At 35.7% G+C, this 17,338-nt stretch overlaps 1 protein-coding gene across 2 annotated transcripts in view; it reads right to left on the bottom strand.

Annotated features, from left to right (window-relative positions):
* Window positions 1-17,260, bottom strand: part of LOC124292487 (centrosomal protein of 57 kDa-like) — a 29,373-nt gene extending 12,113 nt beyond the window's left edge. The window contains exon 1 of one of the 2 annotated variants that reach the window (XM_046729578.1): window positions 17,160-17,260. In XM_046729578.1, the coding sequence (XP_046585534.1) occupies window positions 17,160-17,180 (21 nt within the window). In that variant the 5' untranslated portion in view covers window positions 17,181-17,260. Of the gene's footprint in view, window positions 1-7,554; window positions 7,652-17,159 lie in introns of those variants that run through there. The other variant, XM_046729577.1, reaches the window with a different exon arrangement.
* Window positions 17,261-17,338: the final 78 nt, after the last annotated feature.

Raw genomic sequence — 17,338 nt, 5'->3', positions numbered from 1 at the left:
ATTGTTACCATGGTTACAAGGTTCTGAACACTAGAGTTGAAATAGACAACACCATGTTTTCATCACATGTATTCACACAGACTCTGTACATGTATACAGGGCTCCAGATAATTTTTCAACATCAGGAGTACATACTCCTTATTTGTTCAATACTGAGTACTGGAAAACCTTAAGTGTACATTTAGAGTACTGAATGGAAGTTAATGGACTATCAGTAATCTTGTGTTTCGTTTCATATATGCACCACAACATTGCTACTCTTGTGTAAACAGGTCAATAAACAATAAAACAATACTTTTCAGATAAATACGTCTGTAAATGATTCTAAGACCGTACACCATTGCTGTGGTGCGTATCTGCTACGTTTTCTAAATTATTTCCTACCGTATCGTGCATATTTTTTATCCGTACATACGCCGATACTGCCCTTATCTGGAGCCCTGTGTATACAACACATAAAGATGTGATTGACACATGGTATATGGAAGAAAATAGTGCACTTAGTTGACTGAAGAACTCTTAACATGTGATGGGACTGTCATTACAACATTGAACAGTCAATTATATAACATCCCTTAAGTTAAAAAAATTCTGTCATGGAAATTGACAATAAAGTAATTTAATTGGTTATTCCAGGCAACTTACAGAAAAACTAAATTTAAATGACTAATTAAAAATACCAACTTCAACATGCTCAATTTAAACACAGTAATTCGAGTATGCTTTCCAAATATTCAACCATGTTCAATTTGTTCAAGTTCTTGATGAAATTGTTGTACTTTACAAGAACAATTCCTCCTTTATTTACGTTCAAGTACACTTAAGTACCTTCATGAAATCTGAGTACTTCTTCAAGTTTGTGCAAACTCTAAACAGTGATAAAAACAATTTCAGCTGAGTTGGCTGTCTGTGAATTCTATGTGGGAGGACAACATGACACAAGTACAAACACGGTGTATTGTTCAAGGCTGCAGTCAGCAATATTCCACTGATATCAAGGAAACTTGTAGGGAAGAAATGCTGGGTGCGTCAAACCAACACCTAACAGTGTTATTAATGATCCACACAAACCAGGAATGATGACTACAGGGCAGGGGTGGAAATAACCCATTGCCCGACGCCCGAGTCCAGTGTTTTTTTCTGTCGGGCAAGTAAATTTGTATATCACACTGTACCGGTGTCCAGTTGACTTTCCAATGTTAATTATGTTGTATATTTTAAAAAAGCAACAAGAAAATCGGCCAGTATAGTGGAAAAATTATCAGGGCAAGTGATTTTACTTGTGCAACTGTACCGGGGTACACTAGCAATTTTAAAGTTATTTCCAGCCCTGCAGGGCCCGATTTAAGGAAATAAAATGTACTTGCACCTAGTGCAACCTTATGTAATAACTTGTTGCACCTGCTGATCAATATAAAAATATTACATTAGTTTTGGTATTAATGACTTAGAACATCATTATCACTGATTATAACACATTTATTTTGGGTCTGATCTCTATTTTACGTTGTAAAATTTCACGACATGAGCAGAAAGTCACTCAATCACTATCCATGCATATCACAATCCATGTCATTATCAGAGTCACCGTTCAAAGCCATTTCCTCACCATACAGTTTTCCAAATGCAATCTGTCTTCTTTGAACAGCAAAATGTTAACATGCACTGGGTTCAAGATGATATACACAAATATGAAGTTGTATTTAACAGTTGCACCTGTGCAACTTCTAAATGCTTTACGTGATGATGTATTCTTCAACAGTAAAATCAGCAATATTCCAACTACATCCAGGCAACCTACAAAGAACAAATGCTAGGAGAGACAAACCAGTGCTTCATAGTGTGATTAATGATCCTGCAAACTAGATATGATGACTACAATCATCAAGTGACAGTGGAGGCCAAAGAAGCCTACAGTGACCCGTGAAAAGGTTGCAGCGAACTTGAATAAACATGAGATCAATAAATAGTTGTCCATTTATACCACAGCCAGCAAAGACACATCTGTTTCACAGCTGCCAATTAATCAAAACAAGTGCAATATTATGAGCAACGTCCAACACTGCTGGGTATTATGACAAGACACCAAGTGATCATGACCTATTTCGGGAAGTTATAGAATACATGAAGCACCCAAGCCAATTGAGTTTATTGTCATTGACATTAAAATACACAATATTTCTATGAATGGTTGATTCAATCTTGAACGATTAATCAATTAATCTGTTTCAAGTTATCTACCAGTAGTTTTTTTAAGCATAAACAAGATGCCACATTTTTGTTATTGTCAACTGGACATGCTGTTGAGAGTTAATATGACATGTTACACACTTGGGACAGCATATGATTAGATACAAACTAGAAGTCATCCAAACAGCACTCACAAGTCAATCACTTTATAAAATGTTTACCCATTAGTAACATAAACCCAACAGCCTCGATACAAGGATATAAATATATTGACTACCCAAAAAAGTACTCAATGTGTAAATGAATTACCTTGAGTCCTGTATTGTTCATGAAGTCCATACATACATATTGTATTTTTCTTTTACAGTTTTCCGAAATAATGTTACACAATACGGGTTCTATTCAACATGCAATTACTTTTATTTTTTCGGGATATTGGTTATCCGAGACTCTGAATACAAAATAATTATAATTAATTTTTTTTTTTTTAAAATAAATAAAATAAAATAATAAAAAATTCACATCTTTCTTATTTGTTTTCCCGTACCAACTCATGATGTAAAGTTGGGGAAGTGATATAAGGAAATAAAATAGTTGTTTAACAAAAAAAAAAAAAAAAATAAAAAATGTCCATACATACCATGACATATTTCTGCTTTTGAACATCATACAGAGGACAGGTTCAGACTAGTAAAGTCTCTGGTATAAACTGATCACAAATTTCTCTCACCTTTGACTCACTAATAACATGTCCAATAAATTTATTCTGAAACCTTGCTGTCTTGAACTCTGGCTGACTTGAAACAGTACGAATTATCAACGTGATGTCTCAACGGTCATCCACAGGGTCCAAAAACTAGACAGGTAACCCATACACTGCCATGTAAAAACATGAAGACAAAGCCATCAATATCCCCTGCAATAGCAAAATACTCTTCATGATTATGTCTACGAGTTATGATTATGTCAAATATTTAGCTGTGTATATAGAAAAGTGGAAGGAGAGTATTGAAAGGTTTTTAAAGTTCTGCTCCAGAAAGGAGCACTATCACAAATTTCAGTTTTAGTCAAACTTGTTGCCATGGAAATACCCAAAATATTTTATTCAGATTCCAAAACTACCAAAAGACACAAGCACACCACCAGATCTCTGTATGTGCCAAGTTTGGTGAAGAAATATTGAACGTTTTTAGAGTCCTGCTCCGGAAAAGAGCACTACCACTAATTTCAGTCTAAGTCGAACTTGTTGCCATGGAGACGTCAAAAATATTTTATTCAGAATTCCAAAACTACCAAAAGGCACCAGTACACCAACAGATCCATGTATGTGCCAAGTTTGGTGAAGAAATATTGAACGTTTTTAGAGTCCTGCTCCGGAAAAGACAAATGTGGACGGACAGACGCACACACGGACGGAGTCCATTTTAATCCCCCCCGCAAAACGCGTTGCGGGGAATAATTACACATCAAACTTACTTGAACAACTGTGAAACATCGAGGATCTGATGATGCATATATAATAAGTTTTCCCATCAATAAAATGGCATAAGTGTAGATATTTTCTCCAAGACATGTTTCAGTGTTCACGAATAGCATCTGACCCTCTGGCAAATCTGGCCGGCCCCAGTGTCTGACAGTATATTTCACAATGACTGAAGTTGTTATGTGACATGTGACACTTGTTTGCTGTTATAAATCTTATGTTTGTAATAATTTCAATGCCAAATATAAGAAATGTTAAGTCTGAAATGTGTGTTTAATTTTATTCTATGGGTCCTTTCAATTTTCAATGGGTCAGACAGACATCTGAAACTTACAGGACCCAATGTCCTGTTACTTTGAAACACCATTCGTGAGCATTGATGTTTGATAACTTAAAACTTGCAACATGAGCACATAAGATTTCAACTGTAGCAAAAAACATTTCCCTTCTAGTTCTACATTCATGAATATGAATAGCCCAACCCTGAATATGAATACATCAACAAAACTTTCACTTTTAACCTGTTGAACACTCAAACAAACACTTCAAACCTAATCCTTTCTTCAATGAGAACAGACAATCTGCATTCTTGACCTGTATAACACGATTCTTATAAATCACTCAGTGGGTCTGTTTGTTTTTACCTATACTAACATTGACAAGAGGGTTCTCCATTATGAAAACTCTTCAGGTCGGGGTAAACACTCCAGCTCAATCATGCCTGGGACTCCACAATGGAGGATTTACAACTGGAGTTTATTATGCAAGGCATAGTGTTGGCTATTATCATGGGGAATGTATTCAGTACATGATAAAGAGTACACCATAAGGTGGAGGTTATCAATGCATTGAGCACATATGGAGTTCTTATACAACCTGTTGGTTTGAAGAAAAGTGCATTCACACACGTACAAGAGATTAGAGATATTCGAATTATTTAGAATCTTGGATGTGACAGTTATAAAGTGTTTCATTCATTCTGTATACAGGGTACACTTATGAAGATCCAAAGAAAGAGTTCAGTATTGTGCAATATGTCTATAATTCGAATATCTGTATACATTCTGCTACATAATATGCTTGTGGTATGGCGGAGGTAGCTTTTCAAACTGTCATTTGCTATAAATAGGACATCATTGTTAAAATGGTTACACATCAATGTTTGGAATTAATATCCTTTGAATTCTGGCAAATAAGTGATTCTGGACATATAAGTCATGGTTACAGGGTAAAGAGCCGTTTGAATTAATGTTCATTCAGTAAAAGGTCGTCCCAAACCAGTCACTAAGACAGTAAAAATATCAATGCTTCAAATGGAAAACTTTGGAGAAAGATCTAACAGGCTGTCAAGATCAAAATGACAACACTGCTAGGACAGGAAGTGGTCTCAGCAGACTACAGGAAGTACAGACTTTATTGGTTAGACATAAAAACGTTTTTACAAGAAAATGTCCACATAAATTTCAAATCTTTTCTGTCCTTAATACTCAGATGACAAGCTTTCATTTCATGTATAGATTGTCTATACCTCTCTCGGATATCAAAAACAAATGTTTTTTGAAGGAATATCAATTTGTGTCCTGTCCTATAAAAAATGGGGTTCAGCGTGGACTACCCATGTGAGTTGCTAACTGTTTTAATGCTATCATTACCTTCACAGAACCTCCCAAACACAGCAAGCACAAAAAGCCTACCAAGTACTTTCAGGTGATGGTCGTGTCTTGGAATGAAAATCCCTACTTCACGCCCACCCTCTGCCTTGACAAGCTGACTTCCATTGTCCAACTACATTGGCAACATGACAGAAATCACTCCACACCTCCTTACAAACAATCAAACCCTTTCACAGTAGCCATTACAAACATCACACAGTTTTCAAACCTTGTCACAGACAATTCATATCCTCCACAAGTAAGAATCCAGGTCAGGCAGCACCCACAAAATGCTTGTGTGGTTGACTGGATGAGTAGTGGAGTGAATTCCAGCTCACATACTAGACTACCCCGATCTTGCCCAGGACAGAGGTATTATTGCCTACACCACGGTGTTAAATTGCATTTGGTGATCCTTTTAATCTACTTCTGGTCTGGGCAGATCATAAACCTGCTAAAGATTTAATCAATCTGTTGGCATGTTTGCTTAAGGAGTTAAATGCTGTACACATCATAAATTTGATCAATACGACTCCTGTTACTGAAGGTATGACAGTAATAGCTTCACAAACGTTTAGGGAATGAAACCAGGGAAATATTACTATTCATCACCCATCATTACCGAAGTGAGTCTAGTTTTATTCAGCTTTTAGCAATATTTCAGCTATATCACGGCGGGGTACACCAGAAATGAGCTTCACACAATGTACTCATGTGGGGAAACTTTAGCATGATGAGCGAATGCTTTAACCACTAGGGTACCCCACCAACTCCACATGGTCGAAGTGACTGAAGTCAGTGAGTTCTGGTAGTTCTATGATATAATGGCACAGTGGTCTACAGGCATCTCAGTTCACCTGTTTCAGGATCTCATGTGTCAAATGGTCATGGGTTTGAATCCCAGGTGTATTTTAATTATGAATCTTGATCTGCCCTCACCAAAGTGGTAAATGTTCATGACAGCACAGCTTTGGGGTTTTCTCTTACATTATGCTGATATGACTGAAACGCTGTTCAAAGCATAATAAATACTACAACTGATTCCATGCATTTGATTCACTGAACAAGCCATTTATAGTGTACATTGTATGTTTCATAAACAAACAAAAATTAGATTAGCCAACGTCAACTAGTGGATCATTACTCACCATATCAGCTGACAATGGGTTTTGTATCCTTCCATAGATGTGAAACATTATTGAAGTCAATTCTGAACAATCATCAACAAATATAATTACAAAAATATACAATTGATGGACAAAATGCACCCCCATATTTGTGGTATGGAATTAGGTTAAATGCTACCTAATACGTGCAACAAAACCTTGATTCCCTTCAAGTGAAATCTGAAACAAGGGGATATACTAAACGCTTTGAAGGGAGCTGGTACTGCTATTTCTTTTCTTTAAACATTTAGAATAGAACAGTTTTGAGGTACTCCAACATTACAATTTTTTTATTGAATCATTTAAACAGAGACTACATGATAATTTATTCCAATCTTGGCAGTCATCTTTGGACAGTAGCTGTAAATGTTTTTACTATAAGCAATTCAAATCTTTGTTAAATGTAGAGAGCTACTTGAGAAATAATGATATCCCTCAATATTTAAAAATTATATATGCCCGATTTCGCTGTTGTAATTTTAAACTAGCAGTTGAAACTGGTAGATACATTAATGTTGTACATAATGAAAGGCATCGCCTGTTTTGTAAATTAAATGGTATCTATCGTTATTGAAGATGAATGGCATGTGTTTTATATCTGTGATGCATATTCTCATATCAGAAATAAGTACATATCAAAATATTTTAGTAAATGACCATCAATTATTAATTTTATATCTATATTACAGAGTAAAAATGTTAATATCATCAAGGATGTATGTCTATTTTTATACTTTGTTGACAAGAAACACAAATCTAAATGAAATACATATGTGCTCTAATTATCATCAATTTATGTGTATGTATTTTGGGCCGGAGGCCTGTTACAGAAATAAAATTCTGTTACATTTGGCAATTTCGTTCTTTGAACTTTATTCATTGCAATGAAAATGTTCAAAGCAACTGATAAGTAAGCACCTGACATACATCTGAAACTTCAAACAGTGGCAATTTCAAAAGCAGAATGTTATAAACTTTGGAATATTACCCCTAAATTCCAAGCATAGTTAGTGAACAAAGTAAACTACATCAAATAAAGTTTACAGGTAAGACAGAAATTTACCTCAACACTTGAGACACTCATGCTTGTTGGCATAGGGATGGTGAGACTCTGTGTTAAGAATTCCTCTGCTGTGTAGGTAATGTTCCCGAACTCCTCCACCTTGGTCAATGCTAGACAATACTTACGAGAGATTGATTTATTTTAACAATGAGAAAGCAAAGAGCGAGGCTTGTCAGATAGGGTAGTAAACAAACTCAGCTGGAATTGATGTGGTTTGATTACAAGGCCCTCCTGACTGGAAGAGGGGCCGTGAAAGGAGCGCTCTCAGCAGGTTGGGACCCGTTTGTGTGGTGGAGAGATCGACTATAATGGCACACAATGGGTATATAGGTATAGTCAATAATGCCTGGGTCAACAGGGCGATACGGTGAATAAAGCACGCTTTCGGTGGTGTGTAAAATGAAGTGAGAGCTTAGAATGTAATCGGTGTTGGATCTAATTACGCTTGTCCCTTATCACTCCGTACCTACAGTACAGCCTGTAGCTGTTTCTTCTACATTTTGAACTACCTTTACAATGGATGTCGAAAAATCCATGTAGCTGAGGTTTGGTTGAAAAATCTACAAGATTATGATTATTCCAGATCAGATTGGGATTAGGAAGGATTGCAAGGACTAGGTCAGATGTGAAGCAGATTAGAACAGGATTACACGACTCTGTGAAGCATGCTGAAGTTGAAGGCATTGTATGGCTACAGAGTGTAGGGTCGATCCAGGGTGTTATGCAGTCCGACATAACCTCTGTCAGTGGATTACACATATCAACTGGCATGACATATTAAGTGGTAATGTGTTCCTTAAAGGATCAGGATAATAAACCGGAGGAAGTGAACAAGCAATAAATGTTCTTAACCAGTTCCAGATACAGGAGCAGGGTTAATCTGGTAATATAAGGCCACAAAAATATGTTTCCATTTTTTCACAGATTTTCTTTTGATAGGCACAATCTGGGGGCAATTTTAAATAAAAATTGCTTGATATCCTTTCACATAATTTTCTGATTTTTGAAATGAAAATTAAATAAAAACTTAAATGTGAAGTAATTTCATTTTGAAATTAACTTACCATAGTTTTAATTGAAAAGCATTTGTTTCCTTATTACTAAATTTTTGCTCCTACACTGTTTTGTCCCCTCACAAATTTTATCATCACAGTTATTTCAATTCATAACTAGACACCTGTTTGAAGCTAAGAGTCTTATGACATCCTGTTTGGACTACAATACTCAGCTAACAGTAGGTCTAGGGGAACCATCATCTACTTTTAAAGATGCTGACAGCAATGTTTGGGTTGGTAGACTCAAAAGTATTTGGCACAGACTGACAAAACTTTGTTACTTAATAAAACATGTATTCCTAAATCAAGGTTAAAAACTAGTTTATGTTTTAAAAGTTTCAATGTGAGATGAAGTGAGGCAAGATGACGCTTGGTGTGGCGTGGCGTTTATGGTTTTACATCTCTTTTATATTCCAGCAATATCATGGTGTGGGACACCAGATATGGGCAGAAATTTTCTATCAAAACTTTTGGGAAAAGTTGAAGGTGTCCATATTTAACAGTTTAAAAAATATTTGCAAACATTTTAACATTTTAAAAAAACATCAGTGATGTCCTGGCAGGAATAATAAAGACAAACATGGAATTGTTAGTCATAAATCAAAACAAACAAGTTTTTTGGACCAAGTTTGAAATGTGTGGTCTTCCCAGACATGTACTGAGCATGTTAAATTGTGTTTAAAAGATTTGATCAGATAATGAAAGTTTGATTATCTTGTCAAACTTGGACAGTCTGTGACTTAAGTCACTTGTCTGAAGCCCAAGTGAGGTGAAATTATGTCCAGCCAATAAGATCAGCTAGATCCACACAATAACCTTGAACTGCAGTTAACACAACACCAACATCTAAGACAAGGTTCATGGACTTCATGGATTTACTGGTAAAAGTCATTTCACCATGTTATGTCATAGTCTACGCTCCACTGAACATGTTGCACTCAAGGACACCGACAGCCGTGTTCAGGATGTTATGTGCTCAGGCACTGCACAGTTTTACTTTAACAAGGTTTATAATCATTAAATTTGTTTTGCATAGTTCTGAACAGGAAGTTTTGAATGGATGAATGACAGACATACTATCAATGGTCGCTATGATGAAGACAGACATACTATCAGTCAGGACAACCTGTTTCCTGTACTTAACATGATTAGCTTGCACAATGGTCTGTTCAGTTGAACATGAGACATTTAATAAGTTTCAAATAGATCAATGAGTGAGAGTAAGTTTGGTTTTATGCTGCTTTTAGCAATATTACAGCAATATCAAAGCAGAAATGGGCTTCACATATTGTACCCATGTGGGAATCAAACCCGGGTCTTCAGCGTGACAAGCAAACGCTTAAACCACTAAGCTACCCCACCGCCACTCAAACAGATGAAGATCTAAACGTATAACAAAGCTGCTTTTCTATGATGTACACAAAATCTGTGCATAACTTTTCAGTCTACTGGCTTGGACCTGTTTTTGACATTAATTTCAGTAGATTACAATGTTAGTGGATGAACTTTCCAAAGAAATTTGCTGCAAAGTTTACATGACCAGAAGAAATTTTACCACACTCTTTGGCTTTGGACTTAATTGTGACTAAATTCTCAGATTTTTCATGCTATATATACTTTCTTTTCTTCCATCCCACTGACATATAACCTAATAATGTTGATATATGTGAATACAACAAAACCGCATTTACAACAAAACCGCAGAAATTCATCTGCATTATCATGACCATGGCAAAAGGACTAATCATGAAATATTCATGCACTAGCTGTTTGAATCCCACTACAGTACAGAAACCAACCACTATAGTCAGGAATTCAACAGTATCCTTTCCACAAAACAGAAGAAAAAAAAGATCTGATCCATTTATTGATAATCAGTACAATCAATAGTGTAATAAGCTATTTGTATGGGCCAGTGCAACAGACAAATGCAGAGGCTATTGACGACAAACATCTGATATTGACAAGAATGATTTATGACAACTGGTCATGCAACTCGCCCAGGGCTTGTGACAGGATATTGTTCTGTCAGTAATCTCACTATTCTCAGCACTTGTCAGCATTGGGGTGCCTGAAAGTCTTTGACCGTATCACCCTGGGCCTAGATTAATAATCACCATACCTCACGATTTATGATCATTTACAAACTACAACAGTGATTTGTCTAGGAATCCTAACAAAATGTCTGCTGCATGGAAATTATTCACTACAAAAGTGTCAATTTATGGATCAAAATATTTTCCCATTTATGACTGTTTATTGATTCCCGTAGCTGTTAAATAAAGTAAAAATGATACTTAGACTGACTGACTGAGTTTGGTTTTACTCCGCTTTTAGCAATATTCCAGCAACATCACGCAAGGGACTGGGCTTCACACATTGTATTCAACTCGGTCTTCGGCGATGTAACCATTAGGCTACCCCAATGCCCCAATGATACTTAGAGATATTACAACACACACTGGGAAATATATTCATGATTTTACCTGTCAGCTAACATCCATGTGTGCATAATATTGAACAAACCATTCACTTCAAAAACATTTTTACCACTCATAGAAATGAGAGATACCAAAGATATTCTTACCAGTTTCTATAATGTGATTGTTACATAAATCAGGCTCAGTTATGAAGGCAAGTTCTTAAATTTATATGCAAGTTTGCTTTTGCAACACATTGTTGTGTGTTTAACGTAGCAATGTTTTCTCTCATCTAAATCTCTTAATTTACAATATAAACAAATCTCAGAAAACATATTGTGATTAAATACATATCTTATTATATTTATAACATATGGTTCTTTCTTCCGCAAGAAATATCTAGAAAGCTCACAACTATTAGCCATTTGTGACTTGTACCTCTCAGGGCAATTCCTGCGACTTGGTTTCATCTGAGTGAAATCAGGCATAAAGAACTGTCATCTCATGGAACTACTTCCTACATATATTTCCCCATATATCATATATAGTGCTGACGAGCAGAGGTACAGATAAGCTGTGTATCTGCGTAAATTACACAAATATTTATGTGAAACTCAATTCCTATTAGGTCTATTGCGTACAGCTACGCTTGAATTTTTGTAAATACTCAATAAATTTGATCTTACATGCATACACACAAAAATGTCAAATCTTAGCTTGCGTACCGGTGGATAGCTAAAATAACTGAAGTATACTGAGAGGTTCTATTTCAACAAATGAACTTGGCAACTTGCAGTCGTTCTTATCAATTCTTATATTACAGATCAAATATAAATAACAAACACGTAAACCAACATTTAAACTTTATTATATTTTTACTATTAATGGAAAATGGCAAAATACTCAAATGACTTTGAGTGAGGTGAGTACAATTTATTTGGCTACTCAATACCCATTTGGATACCCATTTGAGATGAACACAAGCGAGTACATAACCCAATGACCCAAAAAGTTATCCGTAGCTTGGGATGAGGATGATCAGATTCGGACTACAGCTGTTTTTCACATTTGTTCATTTAGTTCACTAACACAAATCACATTCACAAACAAGGAAGTGGAATCAATTTCACTGTTGAACATGCCTCAGCTGAACTGTTCAAAATTATCAAAATCATGGAAATATTATCTGAAATTGATGCAATGACACATACCAGTTTTGAAACAAAACCAGATTTACCAATCGACAAAATAGCTGTATCTCTGATTAAATCCAAATCTGTAACCATGGTAATGGTAATTTCTGTCTACACCGAGTTTTTCAGTAGTTCCTTTAATGCTGGAATTTCCAGTAATCTCAACTTCATTATTGACAGTAGATATTCCAATTTAGCATGACCATTAATTCTCTTCATTAGGTAGAATTACAATATATTTTATGCAGAGAACCACAAAAACAATTGATTACCTGTCTTCAATATACTCCTGATTAAATGATAAAGAGTTTCTGGAGGATCTTAATTAGTGTAAAATATGTTAATCAGCAGTCAAGCCAGAGTCTATTTACTAATCAGATGAGTCCTAAAATTTAATGTGAAAACAAAAGATTAAATTATCAGTGGGACAGGGAGTCCTTTCTTCATTCGTGACCAGAAATAAGGAAGACATAAAAGACATAACAAAAATCATCCAGCTGCTTTCAGTATAAATGATTTAAAAGATTTCTAATAAAAAATGTTAAACATATAACTTCAAAACTCATGCCCCACTTTATGTATTTTGAAAAACAAATTCCTACATACCAGACATTTGGGAAAATGTAAACAACAATCAACATATAGTTTCAATCTATCAACTCTACTTTTGAGTAATAAACTTGCTGAAGGTACATTCTAAAAAGTCTACATGATGAAAAGCGTTTAAGAACATGATAACACAGCAAGAGATTAAGTGCAATGCAATCAAAATCTTTCAACATGAACTGATTCATATTTCAATAACAATCTACCTCTATCAGTTTAAACAAATTACACATGTCAAGAGGTTGTATATAACTCACACAAGCATGAACTACTCAATCTACAAATATTCTGATCACTAAGTCACAATCACACATATTCACCACCCTTATCAATCCTTCTCTCAACACAGCGACAGACAATGCGACAGGGTTGAGAATAAATGGTTCATTTAGCAATGTTCAACTCAGTGCAAACATTTCTTCAAACACCGATTCAAGAAAGTGAAATTGCAAACCTGTCTATGCAAACTCACTTCACACCAATTTCGTCTGAGCAAATAATTTGAAATTGACAAGGATCTATTTGAAATTGACATGGGACACCTGAAATGAACATCAAATGACATTTAATACAAAGGTGTACCAACACTGTCATTGACTTGAGTACAAGGAAAACACAATTTCATACAGATCAGTAATAATCCAAACTTGCTGGAGCATGTCATGTATAATACTGCCAGACTTCACTTTCTTCAGATCAAGCGTTCTCTCACAACCCCGCCATACACTAATACATACTAGTCGTCAATGTGTCCAGGTGTTATATGGACAGATAACACATACTCTATTTGTGCAAGATATGTATACATATATGGAAACATTATGACAGGTGTCAAGTCTAATTTATTGTAGTGATTTATATTCAGTCTGTCATGGCAGGGAGCTATCACTATTTTGTTTGTGATAAATTAGTGGAGTTAAATTTTAAGAAAACATTGCAGTCACGCTGAAAGGCCCGGGTTCCATTCCCCACATGGGCACAATGTGTGAAGCCCATGCCTGGTGTCCCCCGTCGTGATATTGCTGGAATATTGTTAAAAGTGGCGTAAAATCAAATTCGCTAACTCACATTTTGACTAAAAAGTAAAATATACAGCAGGGGTCCAGGACCAATAAAATAGCTTGTTACATCAGTCAGCTCATTATAAGTTACTTTTCATCAGTTTCATGACATATTTAAAGCCAGGGTTTGACACAGTTACATTAATATCATGATATACAGTACAAATCCTGAACAAACCATGGAGATATAAACACAATCAACTAGGGCTGTAACGAATAAACTATGTTGCGAATATGATACGTATCACGAATATTGGGTAACGAATACGAATAATTATTCACGAATACAACACGTAGTTAAATGACTGATGCACAATATTGAATGCCCAAGTTGACAGTGTTAATTTGTCACAGCAATAACCAGTCATCTCATAACACTCAAATTTGGTATGTAATAGTTAAGTTGACAGTACCATGTACGGCCTTGGCAAACTCACATGACTTGCGCTACTACAAGGCTAGTACATAATGCATTCTTGCATATCTCATTTTGAAAAAGGACATAAGGGTTCAAGTAAAACACACTCCCTTAAAAATTGTAAATATTCATGAATATTCGGTTCTGGTGACCACGAATAATGAATTGAATTCATGAAGGGCTACGGTTCGATTCACCGAATATGCGAGTGAATCGTTACAGCCTAACAATCAACACTAACAAATATTTACAGTAACATTCAGGGATTAACATATATATGTATCATGTTAAGTATTAGTAGGAAGCATCTGATGAATGAGCAAAGACATTCAGGATTTATCTCAGTAGCTATTTGACTCCAGGCTCAGGGGCTACAGATAAGGGGCGTACAGGCGTAATGTACGCCTCAAAATCAATTAAGTACGACATAATATAAGATTTCAAGCGTATCGTGTACGCACATAAATACCTTTGTACGTCTAACATTTAAGTTCCGTGCGTATCGTGCAAATGGAAATCTATTTCGGATAAATACTTGTCAAGTTTCTTTTGCGAAACACGATTTTGACACATGAGGAAACCCCGACAGTAGGAATCACTTGCGTTGCCATGCAACGATATGCGTCACTATTTTTCGATTGGCTAAAAACTACACTGTTCCTATTTATATCCAGTCGGAACGGACATTTCTCGCATCACACGGTCGCTCAGTTATTTCTCACGCGTCTTCAAATACAAATACATGGTTGGAAATAGTGATCGATGAATCGTCCAGACAAACCACATCGCCAACTCGCTCACACAAAAACATGTCAGTACTCCTTCAAAATTCTCAGTACACCTCCACTTGCAATATGATGTGTAAGTACACTCGCACCCCCAAAAGTTATCTGGAGCCCTGCAGGCTGTTTACGAATGTCAGCAACTTACCCTGATAAGAATTCAAATGTTCCCAATTCAGATTATAATTCATAAATAACTGTTTTAGCTATACAAACGCTTATCATATTTTACTCAGTGGTTATACTGCAGGGGTTAACAATGTGTCAGGTACTGGACTAGGGCATTTCTTGATGGGAACAAGCAATTTATTCACACACAGAAGTTTGGATTTGTCCTCACCAATGAATCATACTGAAATGAGAAGTTGGAAATTTACACATCAACAACTATCACAGAAATAGACAGATAAAGAGCTGTCTTGCTGGAGTACTGCTACTATGGTTACAAAAATGTCCAATCAATACTTTGACAGTCTGATAATTTAGAAAATCTACATTTAGAACATCTCAGTATTTGTTCTTAAGGCTTTGCTGCAAAATGTGTACAAAGTAACAAACAAGAGCAAAAAGGTGGAAATGTAAACATTTGCCCACTGAAAAGTCTGACGCATTTTGATCTAGTAATATCATCGATCGGTTAACATATGTGGTAATACAAAGAGCATTACAGTAAAGCATGAGGCATAAAAGTTTTCTAATACATTTGAAGAACATCTAATATTTTCATCCTTCCACAATTTATTATGCGATATGTTTTGACCTTTCACTTGTGTTTTTCCCCTTGTGTAAAACTTGTTTGCAAGGATAGTACCATCGTTTACACAATGCTGATGAATTTATCTTGGATGGAAAAAGAAGGCAGTTTGCAGCTTGTGATCATTTTGGCTTTCAAAGCAAACACAAAAGAATTGTTTGTAAACTGTGTCACATCCACATGTTCTTCCATTACTTGGACAGAAATAGTTGGACAGTGATCAATTTTAGATTATCACATAACATAAAGAGCAATATGTTAGATTCAGAATAACTTTAAAACACATCTGTTTAATCTGAAGATTTTATGCACTGGGAAAAACAGCAAAACATTCAATTGAAATTGCAAAGGTACATTTCTGAATTTGATGATCTTAAAAAATATCGACATATTAACATACATGATACATATTTTGCGTTGATATATCTGTGTCTACACCAAACATACCAATCAGTGACATCCACATTTCTAGAAACAGTGCCAATATCAAGGTGAAGAAATATAAACATTTTATAAAGATGTTTTACTGGAGCAATGGTTTGCAATGAGTCATCAGACCATAGATTTCATCACACTAATTTATCTTGGGGTTAGCACATTTCTGTGTGTAGATTTTACACAATAAAGTCTTCTAATGTATACTGATACGTTTTTTATTTCAAAGGAATAATTCATTCAAAGATTTGACATATACGACTGGAAAGGCATACAAAAGCCTACATTACTGAAGGGTGTAAGATTGGAAACTAGTGTCAATCAAGGTGGAATGTTACAGTGTTTATGGAAGGGGATACTAGGGTAGGGATAGAGTTAAAACTGGCAGAACTTTGTAACCCTTAGGATCAAAGGGGCAGACAAACTCACTGAAGCGTGAGTCAGAGCGAATTAACGCCATATAGTTGACCAAGTGAACTGCAACCTTGCTGCTACCTGTGTATGATTAAGTGTCAAAGTCAAATAATAGAGCGACATTGACACTAATTTCCTTGTACTTTTTTTTTAAACCTATATAAACCCACCTTAACCAGATAACTGAACCATAATCAGACTGTAACAAACCGATGGTAAAACGTTTGACAATAACATGAATTGTGAGTGTCAAGTGTATGGTTCATTGGTGGAAGTTGAAAATCACAATCAGTAGCGGTTAATTAAACTGAAACCAGATGGTTACAGCAACATATTATAGTTTGCATGATCAGACCTGTGATTCGGTGGTGCCAATAAAATGTAAATTCGTTGCGATCTGTCATCTAACATGACCACGTTTGACTCTAATGTCGTACATGGAATGAACAGTGTGATATCTAACTTACTTTGGAATTAGAATCATCCATTGTGGAACGTTATCACACCAAATGGTGAACTTGTGAAGAACCATGCACAGAAAAATCATGTAAACACCAAGCTGACAGCATCCGGGCGACGGTATTACCGCTTAAAATGTAAACGTTCATATGATTGGCTGGAAGCGAAATTGATTGTGATGCTGGTT

This window comes from Haliotis rubra, unplaced genomic scaffold, assembly GCF_003918875.1.
Source record: "Haliotis rubra isolate DU_JTF1 unplaced genomic scaffold, ASM391887v1 Scf519, whole genome shotgun sequence".
NCBI classification, from domain to species: domain Eukaryota; kingdom Metazoa; phylum Mollusca; class Gastropoda; order Lepetellida; family Haliotidae; genus Haliotis; species Haliotis rubra.
This window is presented reverse-complemented; position numbering and strand designations above follow the sequence as displayed.